General features: G+C 41.2%; 1 protein-coding gene across 2 annotated transcripts in view; it reads left to right on the top strand.

Moving 5' to 3' along the window:
* LOC133863313 (YTH domain-containing protein ECT4) overlaps window positions 1–24612 on the top strand; it is a 40001-nt gene extending 15389 nt beyond the window's left edge. For both annotated transcript variants that reach the window (XM_062299259.1, XM_062299260.1), the window contains exons 4-8: window positions 18830–18906; window positions 18990–19496; window positions 21208–21747; window positions 22858–23070; window positions 23862–24612. In XM_062299259.1, the coding sequence (XP_062155243.1) occupies window positions 18830–18906; window positions 18990–19496; window positions 21208–21747; window positions 22858–23070; window positions 23862–24233 (1709 nt within the window). In that variant the 3' untranslated portion in view covers window positions 24234–24612. The remainder of the gene's footprint in view (window positions 1–18829; window positions 18907–18989; window positions 19497–21207; window positions 21748–22857; window positions 23071–23861) is intronic.
* The last annotated feature ends 599 nt before the right edge of the window (window positions 24613–25211 follow it).

The raw sequence follows: 25211 nt of genomic DNA, 5'->3' as shown, positions 1-25211 counted from the left end.
CTTATAGAACACAATATCAATACTGTTTTGGCTAATGCCTTATTTTTAGGAATCCTTCCCTTATTTCTCTCCCTAAAAATCTTGCTATCAATCCCTTAATTATTGGAATACATCATTCCTTATTTGTAGGAATTTCCCTCCCACAAGTCTTGCTCCCCACGCACAGACTTGTGCCTTACTTCTTTCCTAAAATACATCAGCCGCCACTTGGATTAGGTTTAGAGTGTGCAACACAGTTAGGGTTTCATCATGTTGCTGCACTTGTTTGGGCCTCCTAACATAGGTCCGTAACAGCTTGCTCACATTCTTCCGTCCAACTGAAGGCTTTCTTCAAGACCTTAAAGAAAGGTAAACATTTATCCGAGGACCGAGAAACAAAACGATTCAACGCCGCTAGCCTTCCCGTCAACTGCTGTAGCTGTTTGGTCGTCCGAGGGGACGGCATTTCCAGAATAGCCCTTGTCAGGATTCGCCTCGATTCCCCTTTGCGACACCATAAATCCTAAGAATTTTTCGGAATCAACACCAAATGCGCATTTCTGCGGGTTCAATTTCATGCGGTATTTGCGTAGTGTATCAAATGCCTCCGCTAGGTCCGTGACATGATTACACGAGGTCAAGCTCTTAACCAACATGTCGTCTACATACACTTCCATGTTTCGCCCGATCTGTGCCTCGAACATTTTGTTTACAAGCCTCTGATAAGTGGCCCCAGCATTCTTCAGTCCGAACGGCATAACTTTGTAGCAATATAGCCCTCGATCAGTCGTGAAGGAGGTTTTCTCCTGGTCAGACTCCGCGCATCCGTATCTGATTGTAGCCGGAGAAAGCATCCATAAAGCTCAGCACTTCATGTCCCGCTGTCGAATCCACTAGCTGATCGATTCGGGGAAGGGGAAAGCAGTCTTTAGGACAAGCCTTATTGAGGTCCGTAAAATCTACGCACATCCTCCACTTCCCGTTCGCTTTTTTCACTAGGACCACATTGGCTAACCATTCCGGATAGTCAACTTCTCGAATGAACCCGGCTTCGAGCAATTTACACACCTCGGCCGCAATCGCTTGGTTGCGCTCAGGCGCAAAAGTTCTCCTCCGCTGCTTTACTGGTCTGCAATTCCGGTCGACGTTTAATCGATGCTCGATGACAGAGGGATCTATTCCCGGCATTTCATTATGTTCCCAAGCAAAAACATCAACATGGTCACACAAAAACTCCACTAGCTTCTTCTTTTCTGCCTCAGGAAGCTGCGCCCCAATTCGAAGCTTCCGGTTTTGGGGTCCGACCGTTACATCTTCTAAGTCTCCGGTCGGACTCCTCATCTGTAGTTGCTACTTGTTCGAAGAGCCTGCCCCTGCATCGGGGCGTGTATCTCTGGGAGGGTTTCCCAAGGAGATGTTATAACATTTGCGAGCTACCTTCTGCTCTCCCCGGACCACACCTACTCCATCATCCGTCGGGAACTTCATGCAAAGATGAGGTATCGAGGTTACCGCCTTCAACTCGGCCTGCGCCGTCCTCCCAAAGATTGCATTGTAAGCCGATGGTTGGTCGACTATAAGGAACTTGACTGGAATTGTCTTCTGGGTAGGGGGCTCCCAACGGTAACCTGTAGTTCAATCGATCCCAAGGGCATCACCTGCCCCCCCAGCAAATCCTACCAAAGGGAAACGAAAGGCAGAAACTTTGTCCCTGCTAATCTTCATCAGATCGAAAGCTGACTTATATAGGATATCGGCAGAGCTGCCATTGTCCACCAAGACCCGGTGTATCTTATGATTTGCTATCACCATGGTCACCACCAGGGCATCAGAATGGGGCAGATAAACCCCTTCGTAGTCTTCGTCCGAGAAAGCGATGGTCAGCTTCTCGCGCTTGGCAGCTTTCAGCGGTCTTGCGACCGAATAGATGGATACCTCCCTCATCTCTCGGGCATACGATTTTCGGGCCGAATAAGTTTCGCCCCCTCCTCCGAAACCTCCAGCTATAGTTTGAATTTCTGGAAAATCACCCGGCCCAACCTGCCGGCCGCGGCTTCTACTCCGCTCTCGGAACGCCCGGAGGGTTTCTTCCTGGTTCACAAATTCCTCCGCTCGATCATAAAAGTCCTGCAATCTCTTAGCCGGCTTCCTTGCCAAATCCGCCATAAGAGCACCATCCTTCCTTATACCTTGGTAGATGGCACAGTTAATAAATTGTTCGTTTTGGCTTTCGGTGGCCAACCTCTCCTGGTTGAAGCGAAGCAGATAACTTCTTAATGACTCCTGAGGGCCCTGCTTGATGGTCATCAACTGTTGAGCGGGCTTCTTACGGACAATGCTAGCCATAAATTGGGACGCGAACTTTTTAGCGAGGCTTTCAAAGTTCGCGATTGAGCAAGGCGGCAGGGTCCTGAACCATTCCCTGGCTCCCCCCGCCAAAGTTAGGGGAAAAGCTCGACATGCCACCTCATCGGGCGTAGCGTGCAGCGCCACATGCGCACGAAAACTCGCCAAGTGCTCGATGGGGTCTCCCAATCCCGTATACACTGGTATTTCAGGCATTTTGAACTTGCTTGGGAGTTGGCACGACATGATACGTTCAGTAAAAGGGGACACAGCGGTAGAAAATAAACTGTCTGTCAACAAAGCTTTTCCCTTTACTCCCGTTTGAGCAGAACCCATCAAATAATCACACTGCTGCTCTAATTTAGCCAACTTCTCCACCCACTTCTTTTTCACCTTTTCACCCTTCTTCGTAAGGTTAGCAGGCTCAACATCACTATCGGCCTCACTCTCATCCCCAACTGCTCCTTCCGGTTGTCCGGCATCACGCTCGAGGTTCCCGCGGTCGCCCTGCGACATTTCTTCTTGAGCTTCCTGCCGTTCCGTGCGGTCTCGTTCCTGCAATTCCCTCTCGAGTCGTGCTACCTTTTCATTCAGGCGGGCTATCTCTGCCTGGGGGTCATGTGAGGTCCCTGCTTCTCCACGCATATTCTCTTCAGTCATACTTCTTCGAGTTAACCGCGTACTCACCATGGAAGGTGTTAAACACGCTTGTGTTGGCGGGAACACGCGACCACGTCGTTCCCACAGATGGCGCCAAAATGTTGATGTCAAATTTCGAATGTGACACGTGGCAGCTCCTGACTGGTCTCCGGACTCCGAGTTGATTGGAGTGGAAAACCTTGAAACGATTTCCTCCACGCCCTGCAAAACAGAAGGACCGGCGGGGTTTCCGGCCAAGCCCCCTCCGACGGTCAAATTAGTATGGATTCGAAGATGGAGGGTGGAAAATCTTTTAGATCAGAGAACCTGGAGATGTTTTTTTCTGAATCTTCCCACTTCTGTTTGTTTCTTCTTATATCTTTTTCTTCCTTGGTCCGTACTGCTATTTATTACTCTGAGATGCTCATCTTTTCCTCATTAATTCCCTTCTACGGTCTCAAATGATCATCTCACGCCGCCATTGGTGCTTTTCTGGATGGCGGCGGTTGTCTTTGACCAGCTGGATCACTGCTTTTTATGAAGTGATTTCCCCATCAAAGCCTTCATTTAATGTTTCACTGCTCCTCCTTTCCTCTCCGGACTCTCCCTGTTATAGCCGTTGGGCTCTGCGTTTGTCCGGGGTCACCAAAAGTTTTTTTTTTTATAAATTTCCCTAACATAATTGTTACCCGGCCTTGTTTGGAACTGGATATGTTCTCGGAGGTGGAGCCCAATCTGTTGAGAACTTTTGCCCAACAGTAAAGAATAAGAAAAAAGTTGGGACATTGGCTTCAGCCTAGGTTTTGCAGATAGTAAAGGAGATTTGCCATTTTGTGGGGCTTTCGTGTGATGGATTTGAAGAGGAGAGCTCTTGGCCCTATTTGTGGCCATTGAAGCGAGTAATTCTGAGTAGGGATCGGGTTCTTGTTAAAACCTAGGAAAAAAATGTAATAGAGAACTAAGGAGGTTATCCTGTTTCGTTAATTATGATGCGAACAGTGGCAGTGCTTGCCGTGGTAGGAACAAGAGAGTTGCAAGTGGGTTTTTTTTATTAGCCAAAGTTGCTTTCTTGGAATGAGAGGGTTGAATGCGGGTGACAAGCATTTGAAAGTTAGAAACCTCTTTAGGTAGTGTAAGGCAAACATTATCTGTTTTCAGGAAACTAAACTAGAGCTTATTCTAGACCTCTCTCTTTCTTGCTCACTCACACTTTCTCCACTAGCAGTGGCGCGTGAAGGCATGTCCCGCTAGATTCCTTTTTCATATTGCCTTTTTGTTTCTTCTCAGTAACTTTTCTAGCTAGATTTGCTGTTATAGTGCTCTCGCTCTTGAGCTTTCTGCTCTCTCTGTCCGGTGGTTTGTGTTCCCGGAGATCAAAGTTGCTTTTGGGTGCTTCGGTTCCATATGGTGAATCTCGGGATGGAAAGAAGATTTTTGGTGGAGGCAAAATCGTTTGTCCTCACGGTTCTTGATGGGATGTCAGTGTTGCGGGTGGTAGAAAAGTGAAATTCTTTTTCCAGTGAGGTTCTCCTTAGCTACCAATGCTTCGTATGGATGGTGTCAACGATGGAGGAGCTGATGGGTTCCCCTGGATTTCCTGTCTTTGTCAAATCTTTCAGGGAGGGGTCGAAGGTGACAATCGTTCGCATAGGAAGGAACGCTAAGGGCCTGTTTGTAGAGGTAGCGGTCTATGGTGTGGGAGGTCAGAGAGGATTCCTGCTTATTCCTGAGGGGTGTGGAGGTTGAGGGTGGATCTAGTTTGCTGGTGAGCTGAGTAAGGCTAAGGACTTCGTTGTCGCTACGATTGGGTGCCGTTTTGGCTCTTCCTCACCAGTGGAGAAGGAAGGTGGAAGAAGGTGGGGCCAGGGACGGGTAACATGCCTTCATTTGTGGAGGTGGTGTGGGTGGAAGTTAGTGTTTCTCCAGTGGGGGTTCTTAAAAGAAAAGTGTCGGCATCTGTCTTTGCTTCAGGTGGACAACCTTTGGTCCCGTCGTCCCCGGAGATGGATTGGTGCAAGGTGGAGAAGTTTATTCCTCTGAGACGACTCGGTACAATGGTTCGGCAGGCTTTGGACTTCTCTAAGTTTGAGAGTTACTCGTTTGATTCATTGGTCAAGGTGAAGTCTTTATGTCCGCTGGGTAAGAAGATTCCTACAGCTGGATACTCTGCACGAGGCGAGGTTGATGTTGAGGGTGACGCTTTACTGCAAGGGGATGGCGTGTTTGGAGTTTTTGGGCAAATTCTGGAGCTTCTTGGACGCTTCTCCAAGGCGTTGGTCTGGCGCTGTGGGTTTTTGAAGAGATTGGGTTGTAAGTCCCTATTTGGGCTTAAACGTAGGGTGGGTTTTGTGGTGGGCCAGATGTTGTATAGGTACAAGGCTCCTTTCAAAGGGTTACAGGTTCAGGCTGGGGCTTTTGTGCATAAGTCTAATGCCAAGAGGGCTGTCGTTTTGGGTCATGAGTCGTTGCTGGTTTCTGGTGTGACTTTGCGGTGGGTCTCGGGTCCGGGTTCGTGTCCTAGCCTGGGATTTGATCAGGGCTCTCTCTTCTCGGAGTCGTTGTCTCCGGCGGCCTTTTCGTTCTCGGCGGTGGTTCTAGGTCCTCTCTGGGGTCCTGTCTTGTCGTTCTCTGGCCTGAATCCTTTTCAGGCGTCCTTTGGGCGGGGCTTTGTTGCTTCGGCGATGTACCTGCGCAAGCCTAAGGTTGTGTATCTGTTTGGCCTGTGTTTTTCGTCGGTTGCTGGTATCTCTTCTATTTTGACGAAGGCTCTTCCTCAGGTGCGTGCGGCTTCTACGGGTAATGACGGTCTTTGCGGTGGGTCTACTTCGGAGTTGTCTCAGTCCTCGACCTCTGTTTTGAAGGTCTCAAATCATGAAGCTACGGTGTCTTCGAGACTTTTGGGTTGGAATGATGAGAATAACTTGGATGTAGTGGAGGTCTTGATTGGGATGAGGAGGGTGTTGAATCGGTTGAGGAGGAAGGTATTACTTGGGTTGAGGAGGGTGATGATTATCCGTTGGAGGGTGCTAGAGTTTTTCTTCAGGGTCAGAAGGTTAGGGATGATGCAGCTGGCTATGTTTCTGACGGGCGCGTGGTCTTTCCCCTAGGTGTTGGACAGGTTGTCTCGTGTCCTTCTCCCTCTTTCGAAGGCGGGCTCCATTTCCAAGCCTAAAGGCCAGAGGGAACTGAATAACTTGAAATTTTCTATCAATTATCAGGGGTCTAGCCGTGGCAAAGGCAGAAGGAAGTAGTGTTCTTGGGTTGTTTGGGCTGATTTGTGGGTTTCTTTTTAGTCTTTTTCCTGTTGTTTCTCTCTTGTCTATGGTGTCCTTGTGTATACTTCCAGTGTACTTAGGAGCGCCTTATGCTTTTTATAAATTTCTCTTACTTATCAAAAAAAGAAAAAGAAAAAGTGTTGTGCGAAGCTTGTAGGGTGTCAACATATGGATTGGTGAGCTTTAAGAGAGGCATCCAGTGGAATCTTGCTTATGTGGGATAGGAGGGTTGTGGAGAAGATTGAAGAGTGTGTGGGGGAGTTTGCTGTTGCCTGTTCATTTAGAGATGTAAAAGATGGCTTTGCTTGGGCTTTGCAGGGGTTTATGGGCCTAATTCTGATAGTGTTAGGTCCCATTGGGAGGAGTTGGCTGACCTAATTAGTTGGTGTGATATGCCGTGGTGCATTGGGGGTGATTTCAATGTCACCCGTTTTCCTAGTGATAGATCGAGGGAATCTCATTATTGTCCTACTATGATGGAGTTTTCTGATTTTATTTTTGAGCGGGGCCTCGTGGATCTTTCCCTTGTAGGGGTTCTGATGTGAACCCGTGGGATCGATCTCCCTTGAACCCACAATCAAATTGAAACCTACCCAAGAAAGCCAAGAATCAAGTCAAGAAGATTTAGACCCGTTGAAATCTTGTTTCAAGAACCTAGATTGGTGAGAACGCCACAAAGCAAATACCTTTGATAAGTTCTTAGTTCAATAAAGAACAAGTAGAGAAAACTGAAAATTCTCTATGAAGAAAACTTTAATAAATTCTAATTCTAATCTAATACTAATGAGTTGGTATTATATTCCAGCTCCACCTCTTACTCTAATATGATCCTTGTTAATCCACTAGGATATAGTAGATAATCTAATCCTAATAAGTTGGAATTTCATTCCAACTCAACTATTAAACCTATCTACCATAATCTTATCCTTATCAATAATATTATCCTTATGTAGTTTGGATCACATGCATTAAAGCTGGTTTATCTTCTTTTAAGCCCATATTGAATGTTGGGGTCTTGCTCGATAAATTTGCAAACTCGGCCCAAGTTGATTGCACCAATCCTTGCATTGCTTCCTTGATCTTTTTAGCTCTTGACCTTGTGATTGGCCCATCTGGAACTTGCAAAGGATCTTTAAGATTCGGCCTACCATGGGGCCCATCATTTCCCCTCTCCTCAAAAGGATTCGACCTCGAATCGTGACCTGCATCATAGGGAGAAAAATCAGAAATATTGAAAGTAGCAGAGACATTATACTCATCAGGAAGATCCACTTTATAAGCATTATCGTTAATTTTCTCAAGGATGCAATTTAGTCCTTCTATGGGCTGGGAATCTTTCTTTGCGCATGTGAACCCAAACCCAATCTCCTGGTTCAAAGATGACACGCCTTCGCCCTTTATTGGCTTGGAAAGCAAATTTTTCATTCTTCTGCGCAATTTGAAGTCGTACCCTCTCATGAATTGACTTCACCAATTCGGCCTTCCTGTGTCCATCCAAACTACTCCTTTCACCAATAGGTAAATGTATCAAATCTAAAGGAGTAAGTGGATTAAAACTATAAACAATTTCAAAGGGAGAATAAGAAGTAGTAGTATGCATAGTCCTATTATATGCAAACTCTATAAATGGTAAACAGTCCTCCCAAGTTTTCAAATTCTTTTGAATGACAATGCGTAAGAGTTGAATTAGAATCTTGTTGACTACTTCAGTCTGTCCGTCAGTCTGTGGATGACAAGTAGTGGAAAATAAAAGTTTGGTACCTAATTTTCCCCACAAAACCTTCCAAAAGTAGCTACGGAATTTAACATCCCTATTAGAAACAATACTCCTAGGGACACCATGGAGTCGTACTATTTCCTTGAAAAACAAATCAGCTATGTTGGTAGCATTATCTGTTTTATGGCATGGAATGAAATGTGCCATTTTACTAAATCTGTCCACTATCACAAAAATAGGATCACTACATTTTTTTGTCCTAGGCAGCCCCAAAACAAAGTCCATAGATATATCTACCCATGGCTCACTAGGAACGGGTAAGAGTGTATACAACCCGTGTGGTAAAACCTTGAATTTGGCCTTGCGACATGTAATGCACCTACCACATATTCGGGTGATGTCTCTTCTTGTTAAAGACATATCTACCCCTCAGCTAGATATGTCTTCTCGAGATAAAGTTCCTAATTCTATGCGATCTCAAGATGAAGATAAAACCTAGATTATAGGAACTAGTGATAAGATAATATTTTGAATTCAAATACTTTTTTTGATAAGTAAGATAATTTCATTAAAAAAAGTGTAAGGCGCCCCTAAGTACACAGGAAGTATACATAGAAGCAAACTCAGCTAACCCACAAAAAAACCCAAGAAAACCCACAAGAAACCCACAGGAAACCCACAAGAAAACCCCTAACAAGCATATAAGGAACACCGAACCCAACCCAATACCCCAACAGGACCCCCAAATTAGATTGTAGTGTTTCATTCCTATCAGAACTGTAGTCTCCTAAACTCATGTAACTATGTTCTAGTTTCTCTATATATACAAACAGCCTCTACCAACATTTGGTAAGGCAGCACAAAGCATAAACACAAGATCCTCATATTTTATATGGTATCAGAGCTACAACAGTGACTCACATCCTCCTCCTCCTTTTTTTTTTTTCCCTTCCCACGTTTCAGTCATGTCTGCCTCAAACCCAACCTCACAACCACCACTTGACACCAACTCTCCTTCTGTTGTTGTCTCCACTCACTACCAAACACCTCCGTTGGTGACCTTCACCAATTTTAATCCTACCAAACTCACCCACGTTAACTACCCGGTTTGGCTGCCTCAAATCGTTCCTCACCTCAAAGGCGGCAACATATTTGGTTATGTTGATGGTTCCACGCCCTGCCCTCCTCCCACTGTGACATCCACCAAAGATGGTGTTTCCACCACGTCTCCCAATCCGGCCTTCCTCCATTGGAGCATGCAAGATCAACTGCTGCTTGGAGCTATTAACTCAGCTCTTTCCGAAAAGATGCTGACCCATGTCACTCGCTGTGCCACCTCCCGAGATGCATGGACAACCTTGGAGACTCTTTTCACGTCTCAGACGAAGGCGCGCACCATGCAGGTGCATTATCAATTGGCGACTCTTAAGAAAGGATCTTCCTCCATCGCCGACTACTACTACACATTTCAGACGTTGTGTGATGCCCTTGCTGTCGTAGGCCAACCTCTCAATGGCTTTGAGAAGGTGTCCTCCCTTCTAGCTGGCCTAGGCTCTGACTTTGATCCCTTTGTAACTTCTGTTACAACCAGAGCCGAACCACTCTCTGTGGATGAAATCTACGGTCATCTCCTCTTTCACGAGATGCGCTTAGAGCAGCATCAAGCCTCTCTTAATCTCTCTGTTGCTGGTGCAAACTTTGCTTCCCGAGGCAACTCTTCTCCACACTCAAATCGTGGCATGCGTGGTTCCCGCGGTAATCACTCTTCTGGCCGTAGCTTCTCTGGCACTTCCAGGCCATTTCGTGGCAGAGGCCGAGGACCCTCATCTGGTCGTGGTTCCTCCTCCAACCGCCCATTATGTCAGGTATGCAACCGTTATGGTCACGTTGTCCTGGATTATTACGATAGGTTCAATGAGGCCTACACTCGAGAACAGCCTTCTCAGGCTCAGGCCTATCTCTCTACCCCATCCAGCAGCACTGATCAGAATTGGTACCCGGATTCTGGAGCTACACACCATCTGACATCTGATCTGGCCAATTTAAATATCAAGGCTGACGACTACTTGGGCTCAGATCAAATCCGTATTGGCAACGGTAAGGGGCTCTCAATCAAACACATTGGTACAACTCGACTCTCTACTCCTAATTCTCATTTTGATCTCCTTGATATTCTGCATGTTCCTCAAATATCCAAGAATCTCATCTCTGTTCAGAAATTCACCAAAGATACTAATACGTTTTTTGAATTCCATCCATCCCATTTTTTCTTAAAGGACCGACGCACAGGGAAACTCCTCCTCCACGGCCTGAATAAACATGGACTCTATCAATTTTTTTCTTCCGCAAATAAACAACCCCGTCGTGCCATGGTGGGTGAACATGTTTTTGCTTTTCAGTGGCACTCACGGTTGGGCCATCCCACCTTGAAGATTGTCCGCCGTGTGCTTTCTTGTTTTCAGCTTCCAGTTGCTTCTCCAAAAGACTCCACTATTTGCACTGCCTGCCTTAGTGCAAAGAGCAAGCAACTCCCTTTTTCTTCAGCTTCCGGATCTGCCAATTGTCCTCTTGATTTAATCTATACTGATGTATGGGGACCAGCCCCTGTTAGCTCTAGATCTGGTGCCAAGTATTATGTTTCTTTTCTTGATCTTATAGCAAATATAGTTGGCTTTATCCAATTTCCTTAAAGAGTGATGTTCTTTCAGTTTTCTGCACTTTTAAATCTTATGTTGAACGGTTTTTCAATACCAAAATTAAATCACATCATCCAAACCATCTGCAGTTTCTACACTTTTACAGACATTGAAATAGGAATTTGCTGTCAAAGACCTCGGGAAACTCCATTTTTTCCTTGGAATTGAAGTTCTTCCAAGCTCCAGTGGTTTTATCCTGTCTCAGCATCGGTACATTTTGGACATTCTCAAAAGGACCAAAATGATTGAGGCCAAACCGATCAACTGTCCAATGGCATCTTCCACTCACCTCTCGGCTTTTGAAGGTGATTTATTCTCTGATCCAACTTTATTCCGCAGCACAGTAGGTGCATTGCAGTACCTCTGCATCACAAGACCGGACATCTCATTCTGTGTGAACAAACTTGCTCAATTCATGCATAATCCCACGGATCTACACTAGCAGGCTGGAAAGAGACTCTTAAGGTATCTCAAGGAAACAGTTCAGTATGGTCTTCACTTCTACTGTGCACCAACAGCCTCCATTGAGGCCTACTACGACGCAGATTGGGCTGGAGACCAAGATGATCGTCGCTCTATGGGTGGATATTGTATTTTCCTTGGAAAAAATCTTATTTCATGGAGTTGTCGAAAGCAACACACTGTTGCACGCTCCAGCACCGAGGCCGAATACAAATCCCTAGCAAACACTGCAGCTGAACTCTCTTGGATTATGTCTCTCTGTTTTGAACTTGGGCTCAGCTTTACACGTCCTCCTACACTATGGTGTGACAACATCGGAGCTACTTACCTATCTTCAAATCCAGTTTTCCATGCACGAACAAAACATGTCGAAATTGACTTTCATTTTGTTTGAGACATGGTTGCTAAGAAGACCATCCGCATTCAATTCATCTCCAGCAAGGATCAACTAGCGGATGTTCTCACCAAGCCTCTCTCCTCCGCCCGTTTTGCTTTCCTTCGTACCAATCTCAACGTTCTCCCTATACCGTTGAGATTGCAGGGGCATGTTAAAGACATATCTACCCCTCAGCTAGATATGTCTTCTCGAGATAAAGTTCCTAATTCTATGCGATCTCAAGATGAAGATAAAACCTAGATTATAGGAACTAGTGATAAGATAATATTTTGAATTCAAATACTCAGATTAGATTGTAGTGTTTCATTCCTATCAGAACTGTAGTCTCCTAAACTCATGTAACTATGTTCTAGTTTCTCTATATATACACACAGCCTCTACCAACATTTGGTAAGGCAGCACAAAGCATAAACACAAGATCCTCATATTTTATACTTCTCATCCTAGGCCAAAAAAAATGTTCATGTAAAATTTCTAAGGTTTTCTTCACACCAAAATGTCCCATTAATCCCCCACCATGTGCCTCACGCACCAATAATTCACGCATTGAACAATTTGGCACACATAATTTGTTTTCTTTAAACAAATAACCATCATGCTTGTAAAACTTACCAAATGCCGCTTTATCACACGCTATATACACATCAGAAAAATCAGCGTCATTGGCATACACGTCTTTCACATATTCAAACCCCAAGCATTTTAGCACTCAGAGAAGTAGGAAGTACATACCTCCGTGATAAAGCATCAGCAACAATGTTCTCTTTACCTTGCTTGTAACGGATGACATAGGGAAAGGTTTCGATGTATTCAATCCATCGAGCATGTCGCTTATTTAATTTACATTGATTCTTGAGATGCTTTAATGATTCATGATCGGTGTGGATCACAAATTCCTTAGGCCAAAGGTAGTGCTGCCACGTCTCTAGAGCGCGAACAAGAGCATAAAGTTCTTTGTTATAAGTGGGGTAATTCAGGGCCGCCCCACTTAGCTTCTCACTGAAGAAGGCTATGGGCCGCTTATCTTGCATTAAAACGGCTCAAATTCCTATTCCTGAGGCATCACATTCAATCTCAAAAGTTTTGTTAAAGTCAGGTAATGCTAACACAGGTGTAGAACATAACCTTTCTTTAAGAGTAGCAAACGCATTCGCTTGATCACTCCCCCAATGAAATCCGACATTCTTTTTAATTATTTCAGTGAGTGGTGCAGCAATGGTGCTAAAATCCTTAACAAAACGCCTATAAAAACTAGCTAAACCATGAAAGCTTCTTACCTCGGTAATGCCTTTAGGCGTTGGCCACTCCTTGATAGCCTCGACTTTCTCTTCATCCACCTCAATACCTTTTGTACTAACAACATAACCAAGAAAAACAACTTTGTCCATGCAAAAGGTACATTTCTTAAAATTAGCATACAACTTTTCACATTTCAACACATCTAACACACATCTCAAATGCTCAATATGTTCATCTAAGTTTGTGCTGTACACTAGGATGTCATCGAAGTACACGACTACAAATTTGCCTATGAACGTACGTAATACATGGTTCATTAATGTCATGAAAGTACTAGGCGCATTTGTAAGTCCAAATGGCATAACCAACCATTCATAAAGTCTATATTTAGTCTTAAAAGCAGTTTTTCATTCATCTCTCTCTTTCATTCTAGTTTGATGGTATCCACTTTTAAGATCTATTTTACTGAAAATACATGAGCCATGCAATTCATCAAGCATATCATCTATCTAGGAATGGAATGGCGGTACTTTACCGTAATATTGTTGACCGCTCTGCAATCAATGCACATCCTCCAAATCCCATCCTTCTTTGGCACTAGTAGCACTGGTACTGCACATGGACTCATGCTCTTCGCCTCATGAGAGCTTTCAACTCACCCCATGTTTCTATAGGTCTCTCATGATTGCTTCTCCTATTGGTCACTAATTGATCCCACCAAATAATCGCATAATCAGTGAACTCAATTACTGCCAACTTCACCTTCTTTTATTCAGAATAATTGTGACAATCAAAAATCAATTCTATTTTCTTCTCCCACTCTAAATAGGCTTCAGGGTCAGTCCTACCTTGGAAAGATGGTATTTTCATTTTGATGCTCCCAAGGTTCCTATCTACCCCATCTCGACCCCTTTGATTTCTCCCATGTCCTCTTCCACACCTACCTCCTCTAGGTCTGTCAACTCTACCCATTTCAACTTCAGATGCTATGTCTTCCTTATCATCATCATCTCCTTCGTTCTCAAACTCATTTTCAACGCTAGGCGCACGTCTCCTCCTATCTCGCCCACCTTGCAGATTTCTAATCACTACTTCTTGTTGATCCATCCTATCCTTTACCTCCTCCATCACCAAATTCAACTGTTCAAACTGTTGTTGCATGGCCCGTAATACAAAGAATGAATTATCCGCCTCCTCCTTAGGTGATGAATCACTCTTATGAGACATTTTCAATGCACTGCAAAACAAAAATGTTAGTGGTAAAACCTCACACACTCCCTTACGTGTTTACACTCAAATATTGTCACTCCACTCGTGTTTTCACTCTTTCGGTCTTTCACCACACCTATTTTCTCTTTCAAGTTCTTTAAGAACTAGTTGAACTAAATCAAGACACCACTTTGTATTATTCCAACCAGCAATAGATTCCAGAAACAAGAAAGGAATAAAATGACACGGATCTCAAATAATTTGTACAAGGAAAGAGCAATTAGGAAACAAGATACTGAAGATGATACATTCGATCCCTTTGAAGATAAAGATCAATCAACACCAAATCACTTCAATTTTTGGATTGCAAAGTATATCAAACAGCTATTTTCGAAATTTATTTCTTTCTTCTTTCTTCTTTCTTTTTTTTTTTTTTCTTTCTCTTTTTTGTTTCTCTTTTTTTATTTTTTATTTTTAGTCTCAATCAACAACAATAATTGTAATTTCCGAAAAAGATTGATCAAATTTCAACAAGGACATGGAAATGGACAAAAGGACAATTGAAAACGACATGTGATTCAAATATGGAAGTTGCAGATATGGAAAAGGAATCCAAATCTTGAAATTACAGATCTGGAAAATTTCAACAAAGATTTGCGTAATCAATTAAGAATGGAAACAAAATATGGAAATTACAGATTTGAAAAGTTAAAGCAAAGATTCGCAAAATCAATTAAGAATGGAATTCAAATATGAAAAAAATAAAGCAAGGATTTGCGTAATCAATGGAATTCAATTATGGAGAAAAAGAATACAGATCTGGAAAATTAAAGCAAAGATTTGCGTAATTAATGAAAGAATTCATAGATCTGAATTATTGAATCAAGTACACGAGTAATCAATTGTGAAAATCATAGATTTGAATTCTAACACACGAAATTAACGAGAATGAAGAAGGAATCACAACTCCAAATGCAAGAACTAAAAAAAAACAAGAAAAAGAAAAAGAAAAAGATGATAAATAAGACCTGATTTGGAGCCTGAGCTCTGATACCAAATGATGTGAACCCGTGGAATCGATCTCCCTTGAACCCACAATCAAATTGAAACCTACCCAAGAAAGCCAAGAATCAAGTCAAGAAGATCTAGACCCGTTGAAATCTTGTTTCAAGAACCTAGATTGGTGAGAACGCCACAAAGCAAATGCCTTTGATAAGTTCTTAGTTCAATAAAGAACAAGTAGAGAAAACTGAAAATTCTCTATGAAGAAAACTTTATTCATTATCAAATTCTGTTTTCATCAAGGACCCAAAGGGTCTTTAAATAGAAATACAAATGGATAAAATCTAAAGTGATAATAGAAATCAAATTCAAATTCAAATAAATTCTAATCCTAATATAATATACTAATGAGTTAGTATTATATTCTAGCTCCACCTCTTACTCTAATATGATCCTTGTCAATCCACTAGGATATAGTAGATAATCTAATCCTAATAAGTTGGAATTTCATTCCAACTCAACTATTAAACCTATCTACCATAATCTTATCCTTATCAATAATATTATCCTTATGTATCTTGGATCACATGCATTAAAGCTGGTTTATCTTCTTTTAAGCCCATATTGAATGTTGGGGTCTTGCTTGATAAATTTGCAAACTTGGCCCAAGTGGATTGCACCAATCCTTGCATTGCTTCCTTGATCTTCTTAGCTCTTGACCTTGTGATTGGCCCATCTGGAACTTGCAAAGGATCTTTAAGATTCGGCCTACCATGGGGCCCATCAGGTTCTTTTACTTGGTCTAATCTCCATTGAGTCACTGTTAGTAAACAACTAAGTTTATTCTAACCAACTTGTTATTAGGGAACATACTGTTCAATACTATGAGACTATTTTCAAAACCATTCAATTGGAGGCCCAAGCTAGATGGCCTTTCTTTTGACTCTATAGATATGGAGGAGGCTTCTTGGTTAGAGCATCCGTTTGAGGAGAGAGAGGTCTTAGAGGTGGTGAAATGTATGGACATTGATAACGCTCTAGGTCCTGATGGTTTTTCTATGGATTTCTTCCAAGCTTGCTAGGATGTAATCAAGATAGACACTATGGGGGTGTTGTATAACTTTCATGCTTGTAATAAGTTTGAAAGAAGCCTTAATGCCACGTTCATTGCTCTCATCCTGAAGAAATCTGGGCCTATTGATGTTTAGGACTTCTGGCCTGTTAGTATTGTGAGTGGAGTTTATAAGATCATTGGCCAAGTCCTTGCTAATAAGTTGAGCAGGGTTGTGGAGAAGATTATTTCGAAGCTCTAGAATGCGTTTGTTAAAGGTAGGCAAATCCTTGATTCAATGCTTCTAGCGAATGAATGTCTGGATAGTAGGATTAGATATTGTGAACCAGGGTTGCTTTGCAAGCTAGATATTAAGAAGGCCTATGATCATATCAACTAGGAGTTCTTATTGTATTTGTTGAGAATGTGCGGATTTAGGGAGAAATGGTGCTCTTGGATAGTGTATTGTATCTCTTTAGTGCACTTCTCCGTTTGGCGAATGGCAATTTGTTGGGTTTTTTCAGTAGCTCCTGTGGGTTGAGATAGAGAGACCCTTTATCTCATTTTTTAATCGTTATTGTCATGGAGGCTCTAAGTAAAACTAGGCACTTTGGTGTGGTTAATTTATATCACACATGTTCACGGATGACACCTTAGTTTTTTGTAGGGCCAATCCTGATCACTTGCGCCATCTATGTGCTTAATTCTTATGTTTTGAAGTTGTTTCTGGTTTGAAGGTTGACTAGGCTAAGTCAGAATTGGTTCTTGTGGGTAATGTGGATAGGTTGGCATTTTGGGTTGTGGAGTTTCCTCTTTTCTTTGAAGTATCTTGTTCTTTCGCCGGGGGCCTCTTACAAGGCCAAGTTTATTAGGTATGGTGTAGTTGAAAAAATTAAATGCCTCCACCTAACCTACTACTGCTAATCACACCGCCCTAGGCAATTAGTTGGAAAAAGCCAATAGCCTATCCATGCGGTTACACGATTAGCGGTTAGTGACGGTTAGCAGTTATTAACGATTAATAACTACCCCTTTGTGCAGTCTTACTTTTTGCTGGTGTGACAAATCGCATAGAGAAGCTCTGTCAAGATTTCTTATGGAGTGAGATAGGTGAAGAGTTCAAATATCACATGGTTAGTTAGTCCAAGGTTTGCTCTCAAATTTTTGAGGGAGGTTAGGGTTCGAAACTTAAGGATGTTCAATCATGCTCTTTTAGGGAAATGGTTGTGATGGTATGTGCATGAGAGAGAGGCATGATGGAGAGTTGTGGATTCTAAATTTTGCAGTTCTTGGTGTGGTGGTGTTTTATTGATCCTCCTAGGCCGAATGTGGTGGGGCTATGGAAAAATATTAGGAGGGGTTGGAAGATGTTTTCTAGTCATACCAGATTTGAGCTGTGAGATGGCTCCAAGATTAGATTCTGGGATGATGTGTGGTGTGGGGAGATGGCCCTTAAGGAAGATTTCCTAGATTTATATATTATTGCTTTTGTAAAGGATGCTTCTGTTGCAGTTCATTTGGATCTTTCTAGTGGTTCCTTTAAGTGGAATTTAAGTTTTATTAGAGTGGCTCACGATTGAGAGATAGATGTCTTGGCATTTAAGTTTTATTAGAGTGGCTCACGATTGAGAGATAGATGGCTTGGCTTCGTTCTTCATTTTGTTTTATACCTATAGAGTGAGATGGGAAGGGGAAGACAAGCTTTGGTAGGCCCCTTCAAACAAAGGCATGTTCGATGGTAGCTTCTTTTACAGGGTCTTGTACGTAATGATGACATTCATTTTTCTTGGAAGAGTATTTGGCGGACCAAGGTTCCTTTGAGAGTGGCTTCTTTCACTTGGTTGGTGGCCCTAAAAAAGATCCTTAGCATGGACAATTTTAAGAAGCGGCATGTCATTGTGTTCGATAGGTGGTGCATATGCAGGAGGAATGGGGTGTCCGTAGACCATCATTTGAGGTTGCTTGCGCCTTATGGAATGCTTTTTTCAGTCACCTTGGGTTGTACTGGGTTATGCATAGCAATGTGGTTGATTTATTTGCTTTCTTGTAGACGGGTGGTAGCTCTTAGAGTGCTGTCGTGTGGATGATGGTGCCCTTTTGCCTTTTGTGGTGCCTTTGAAGGAAAATAAATGATTAAAATTTTGAGGACCAAAAGAGGACATTGGTGGAGCTCAAGTCTTTTTTTATTTTCTTTATTCTTGGACAATTGCGTTTTTAGTTCCATTGGTTATTAGTTTTAATGATTTTCTTTTTTCTCCTTCTAGATAGGCATTTCTCTTGTATATTTTATTTGTATATTTTATGTGTACCTGGGTTGCGCTTTGCGCTTTCCGTTACTGGTTCTCCTGAAGCTAGATCCTCCGGAATCACATTTAATGATATTTCGATTACTTATTAAAAAAAAAAAAAGGAAAAAGAAAATCAGAGATACTTATGAATTTCCTACATTACTCGTGATGAATTTCTTTACCCTTTCAATAATCTATGTGATGATGTATTTCCAACATTACTCATCCATTGAGTTTAAATTGTGAAAATTGGATAATTTGATGGAGCTTAAGTTTACATGGTAGAATATCTAGTCAGGATTATTAGTCCTGTAAATAGGATCAAGCTTCTAAGATTTCTTTGTTACGGAGAATGAAGAAGTTTCTTACTATGGTTAGAGGCTAAATGGCAATGTATTACTGTATCCCTGTGGTTGTGCTTTATCTTAACAACACTACTAACAAAAAAAAAATTAAAATAAAATAAAATCTTACCGACACTTTTTAGAAAAGAAGGTTCCATTTTCTTATCTGGGTGATGGAACATCAGGTTATGACGGTGCCAATGGTGAATGGGATGAATATTCTCCATACGTCAATGCTGAGGGATTGGAAATAGGATCCCCTGTAAGTATTTTTTCTCTGCTCATATTGGCATGTCCTCTCCCAGATTAAACTTACAGTTTATTTTTTATTTTTAATTTAATTAGGGTGTCTACAATGACAATTCTTCTCTACTGTTCCATTCTGGATATGGCTACAATCCGCAAATGCCATATGGACCATATTCCCCGGTCACAACACCTTTGCCTTCTGTAGGTGGAGATGCACAAATATACTCTCCCCAGCAATTTCCATTCTCTGGGCCACCTTATTACCAGCAGTTAGTTCCTCCTAGCATGCCATACCTTACTTCACCAACTCCAGTTTCACAGCCAGAGCTGACTAGCTTAGTAAGTGTTGACCAACAATGTGATAGAATGATTTTTGGACAAAGGCCAGCTTATCCTCCTGTGGGATCCTTCAACAGAGGCAGCTTTCCTGGTGGTCTAGGTTATCATGATTCTCAGCAAGGAATTGATGGGTTAAGATCTGGAGGACTTTGGTCGGATTGGTCTAAACCTTCAGACAGGCAGAGGTCTTTGATGCCATTCTCACCAGCAGTATCTCCACAGCCTATTGGCCCACTTGGGTCATTTGGACAGAATGTTGGAATGGTTTGTTCTCTTACATATGCATCTCTATTTGTGGACATTCTTTTGAAGACCTTGTTTTATTTTACTTTTTCTAACTGACAATCTGGTTCCTTTCCTTTTACCAAAGTGAGGGGAAAGGGAGAATTTAGATATTACTCTAGGCACAAAATGTTAAATTTTCTAGTTGAGAATTTTCAAGTCCTGATTACTTGCATCAGAAACTCGGTTTTTAATTTATTCTAAGCATTTACATTAGAAGCTACATAGGCATTTTGGTGGACTGTCTTCATACAATGAAAAAGACATTGGCCATATATGCACAATGTCAAAATATTGTTTAGAAGGTTATGCTTGTTTTTTCAGGATGCAAGTTGGACTATGCATTAGAATTGGTAAAGCTGATAGATAAATTCAGTAACTTATTTTTTTCTTACTCTCTTTATTGCAGAAGACTAATGAAAACATTTACTTATCAAAAAATTAAAAAGACTAACAGAAAGATAATATTTTTCTACAACCATTCTCTGTTAGCATTTCAATGAGATTCAGGTTACATAAAAACTTGTCAAATTTTTAGCTTACAAAATGATACGATATGCATTTGTTGTCTTGTCCTTTGTAGTTGATGGCCAGAATGGCATTTGGGCTAGATGGCACTTTCACAGTCATAAGAGTGGAATGGTTGATGAAGGTCATGCGTTTAAGTTCCATTGGGTGTCTGAATTATTTTCCAATAAAAAAAAAGAAAAAGTAATGCTAATTATAATGCAATTTACTTGTCATGTGCAACCCGCATATGTTATGGGATTTCCCCACATATGCCTGATTGGAGTTGCCATGCATTGGTTTAGCTTGAACTGTGTTATGTGTTGGTCCAAAACCTTGCAAATGTCATATATATATTTATCAAGTATTGGAACTGTAGTTACTGAATTCTACTCAAGAGTTTCCTTAGCAGCCCACTTTTGGATCGGATGAGTGAAGTCTCAAATGAAAGCCAGGTTCGCTTTCAATTGAACTGATCTTCGTGCTTTCATAAGTGGAGGCTTTCCATTGCTTGACGTTAGGGGACTGACCCTTGCCTTTCTGCTGTAGAGCATGAACCTATTTGTAGGGGAGGATTCAGTAGGGGATAACCTTCTGTAGGACGCCGGCCTTTACTAGGGCTGGAACCTTTCTCAAGGGAGGAACCTTTGCCAAGGGAAAATTTGTCTATGATATAGATCAAACTAATTTTAATATATCCCACCGGCAGCCCTTCATTCCAAATAATGAGGGGAATAAAATTTGTTAAAGTAAAAAAGAAAAAGAAAATGAAAGTAAAACAGAAAGAAAATAAAGAGTTGAATGTCTCATTTTTTCTGGGAAACTTTTGAATTACTAGTAAATGCTCCCAAAAAATATTTATCAGTATGGGTATTACTAGTTATTACTTTTCTTTTCTGCAAATTAAAAAACAACAATATGCAATACAGCGATGTGCATCCTAAAATGACATGTCACTCATCATGAAATTTGATAGGGTTCAAACTTGAAGTGTCAAATTTAATTAAGTAGAATTGAAGAACGTAAGATGTAACTTGAGCCTTTGTAGTGGGATGTTGTTAATTCTTTGATTGCCATCATTGTGTCTTTGTTCGTGACTGCAATGTTTGCTTATCTTTCATTGACATCTGAACCTAGGTGAAATAAAGCGTACTCTAAAGTGATAATGCTATGTAATTTTCTTCAGGCTTCTCCACAGCAAAAGTCATTGTATGGGTTGGGATCTGGCTCAAACTCCTATAATAGAGGCTATCTGCCCAGTGGTTTCAATCAGGGCTCAAGCTTTGGAAGTGCATCCATTTCTGGTTTGGGACCAAACAGTCGGAGCTGGCTTTCAATTGAAAATAGCAGAAGACATCTCAGGGTTAGTGGTTCTCTATGCAGTTGTAATGGTACTCCCGATATCCTCAGTGAGCAGAACCGAGGACCAAGAGCCTCAAAGCCAAAGAGTCAAATCACAGCTGACAATAATTCTTCGGTTGACAATAATAAGAGGAGCACATCTACTGCCAACACCCATGACAATGCATATAACCGGCCAGATTTTGTCACCGAGTACAAGGATGCCAAGTTCTTCATCATTAAATCTTACAGTGAAGATAATGTCCACAAGAGTATTAAATATGGTGTCTGGGCCAGCACACCAAATGGGAATAGAAAATTAGATGCTGCTTATCTTGAAGCCAAGGAGAAGCAAGATACTTGCCCGGTCTTCCTATTCTTTTCGGTAAATATCTGATCATCAAGCTTTTAAGGGAAAAGAACACAACTTGGTATGTATATTTGGTGATAATATTTCTGTGGAATAACTGCTGTCAGTTAGGGCTGGTGAAGAACCAGTGAAATATCATTAGGCGATTTTCTGGTGGTGGCATAAATTAGGGATTACATATAATATTTCTCAAGCTTCCTTTCTTTCAACAAAGTTTTATCCTTGACCTTGTTTTAGTTGGCTTCTTTCTAAACAAGCCTAGTTTCAGTTGCTCCGTCTAATTAACGTGATCTGGAACTTAATTGTATAGGATCTCAAGTGTCATAGTTGGTGTTAGGTTTGAGGAATACTTCTCTGAAAGAAATGCAATTAGGCTATTTGGTCTACCTTTGTCAAGCATGTTGAGTTCCATGTGTATCATTTTAGTTATGGTTGAACCCACTGTTGTATCATGTCCTTTGCAAGGAAAGGATTCCTGTCCAAGAAATTAGTTTTTTGACCTGCACCATTTTTGCATTGAAAATAGACAATGGATGTGGTCCCTTAAGTGGACTAATATTGTTATTATCTATTCTAGACATGTTGATTAGTCATGTGGTCATTTAAAATCAATGGGTTCCCCATTGTCTATTTGTTGCTCTATTTGTAGATATTATTTGTTTGACCATTTATGTTGAACTTTGAAGAGATTAATGAGGATTTTGAAGTTGTATGCTACTGGTGGTGCCATGGGATGGGAGAGTGCTTGGCTGTAGTTTCTGTTGTATGTACTTGTTTTGAGAGTGCTTTCTGTTTTTTTATTGGACATAAAGTTCCTACAAACCGGTTTATAAGAAATTTCATATAACCCACATAAAAGATTGACATATGTCCCTTGGCATGTGAGAAGCACATGTTGTTTGAATAGAATGTGCTTCTCACATGCTATTTTAATAGCATTAATAGAAAAACATGTGCTTCTCACATTTTTAAAGAACACATATCACTCTTATATGTGAGTTGTATGAATTTTTCTACAAACCGATTTGTAGGAAATTTCTGTCTTTTTTTTATTTGTGCCTATTATTCTGGCAGGATCTTGATATGCCTTAAAAGCACTCATATATATTTTGCAATTATTTGCAGGTGAATGCCAGTGCTCAGTTCTGTGGAGTGGCTGAAATGCTTGGACCTGTTGATTTTGACAAGAGTGTGGATTACTGGCAGCAAGATAAATGGAGTGGGCAGTTTTCTGTCAAGTGGCATATAATCAAAGATGTCCCAAATAGTCAGTTCCGTCACATTGTTCTTGAGAATAATGACAACAAGCCTGTAACTAATAGTCGAGACACCCAGGAGGTAGGAGTTTTGCAGAACTCTTTTGATGCTTGCCAATATAGGAATCCATTGTTCTTTAGTTCCATGATAGGTTTTGATATTATTGCCACTGGGCTGAGGGTGGAAGGTGTGGTTGCTGATTGTTCTTTGGTTCCATAATAAGATTTAAAATGTTCCAATGAGCTCTAGCTCAAAGGTCACCTTGAGTGTGTGTATAACTTAACAATCAAAGAAAAAGAAGGTTTTAACATGGAGGGAAAGAAATGATCGGAGTTTTAAGGACTGCGAACAGATGGTGGAGGAACTGGACATCTGCCTTTGATTTGAATATTTCTAGCTATCATGTTTCTCTTGATCATTTTTCTTCTTCTAGCTGGGTATATCTTTTTTTTGATCCTGCGTATTTGGATTACGCATTTTGTGCTTTTTAATAAATTTCAATTGCTTATCAAAATTTTTTTTTGCCAAATGTTTTCTTCTGTCCCACAACAATCCTAACCCATTAGCTGTGGTCTTGTGAACCAGAGTTGGCTGTTTCTTTCTGGAAGAAATCTTAGTTCTCATCTGAAATGGCCAAAAATTGAAATGATACTCATGAAACCAAGGTCCTTTCCAGAGGAAGGATTTAGGATTCTAATAATTTTTCTGTTCGGTGTTTTCTTGCTTTCTTTCAACTATATGGGCCATTGCAGATATAAACATCAGCTATGGAAATGTTAGAAATTGCAATAAGCTTCTTTTTTTTGTTTGTTTTCAAATTAGTTACTTACAGCTACAGTTTCTCCACCTCTGTTTGAATTAAAATTTTGCAGGTGAAATTAGAACAAGGTATTGAGATGTTGAACATTTTGAAGAATTATGAAACAGAGATGTCCATTCTAGATGATTTTGATTTCTATGAGGAGCGGCAGAAAGCGATGCAAGAAAGGAAGGCGAAACAGCAAGCGGGGCCGGTGGGTGTTGGAGTAGTTGGCGATAGTGAACACAGAAATGCTGTAACGATATCTGGTGATTTCATTAAGCAGATGTCGAAGAGCTTTGCCCAAGTTGTTCGCATGGATGAGGGTAGTAAAGAAGCAAGTCTTACAGAAAGAGCTACTTCTGCCTCAGATGCCTCAGTGGGTGCTAGAGTCAAACTTGAAGATTCTCTTTTGGCAGCCGTCTCTTCTGCTCATACCATTTAGGGCAACATACCACATGGATTCTACTCCATTTTGTTTGATCCAAAATCACTTTCTTAAAAGATGTCGAAATGAAAAGGTCTTACAAGTTTTACGAAGCTGATAGGGTTTGTTATGATATGTGCATTCTGAGTGCTCCTTTTCAGTTGTAGTAGTCATCAGTTCTTCATTTTCTGTCATAAGCTTCTGCTTTTGGGTGAGACTAGTCTTGTTATTTGTTAAGATAAGCTGCCCATCATTGCAGGCACTACTTCAATGAAAAGCAATGCAGTAAAAGACCTCAAAAGGAACACCTTAAAGATGGGGTGAATTTCTTGATTGAATAAACAAAATATGGTAAGATGTGCTTGCGCCCCATGAACACTAGCACCTCTATTACTAATTTCTCAGCCAATTTAGTACTAAAACTATCAAGTAGCAAATAGCTCCTTCTGTCAGCCATCCATCCAAGTTCATAACTTGCTGGGTGGGGGCCTCAGTGTTTCTCGTGGTGTTTGAGGGCTGAGCTTGGCTGTTATTGTTGTGCAAGTGAGCAGCTATTTCAGGGTTTCTGGGGTGCTTGGTCTTGTTTTGTACAGTTCATCTTGGTGGTTTTGATACAGACTTTAGGTAGAATTCACTTTTAATATAGTTTTCTTTGTTTCTTAGGTTTTGTAGTAGTGAGTGGGAAAGAGAGTGAATAGGGAAAGCCCACATGAACATGAAGATTCGAGTGCTTGAAATGAAATGGGCAGTTCTTTGCGTTGATAAAAAAGAGAGGTTATAATATGTTTGTACTGCTAGGATCGTTGCTGGTTTTTTTTTTTTTTTTTGAGCAATGGGAATGGGTTGGGAAGAAAATCTAGGAAAATTTATTATATTGGTCAGTGTTTAACTATTTTTGAAGCCACTTCTTGAGTTTTTATTTTTATCTTTTTAACTCATTGTGTCTTTTCTCGTTATCAAATTGATCTTTCCATTTAAATTTTCTAACTGAAAAAT

Source organism: Alnus glutinosa, chromosome 3 (genome assembly GCF_958979055.1).
Source record: "Alnus glutinosa chromosome 3, dhAlnGlut1.1, whole genome shotgun sequence".
NCBI lineage: Eukaryota > Viridiplantae > Streptophyta > Magnoliopsida > Fagales > Betulaceae > Alnus > Alnus glutinosa.
This window is presented reverse-complemented; position numbering and strand designations above follow the sequence as displayed.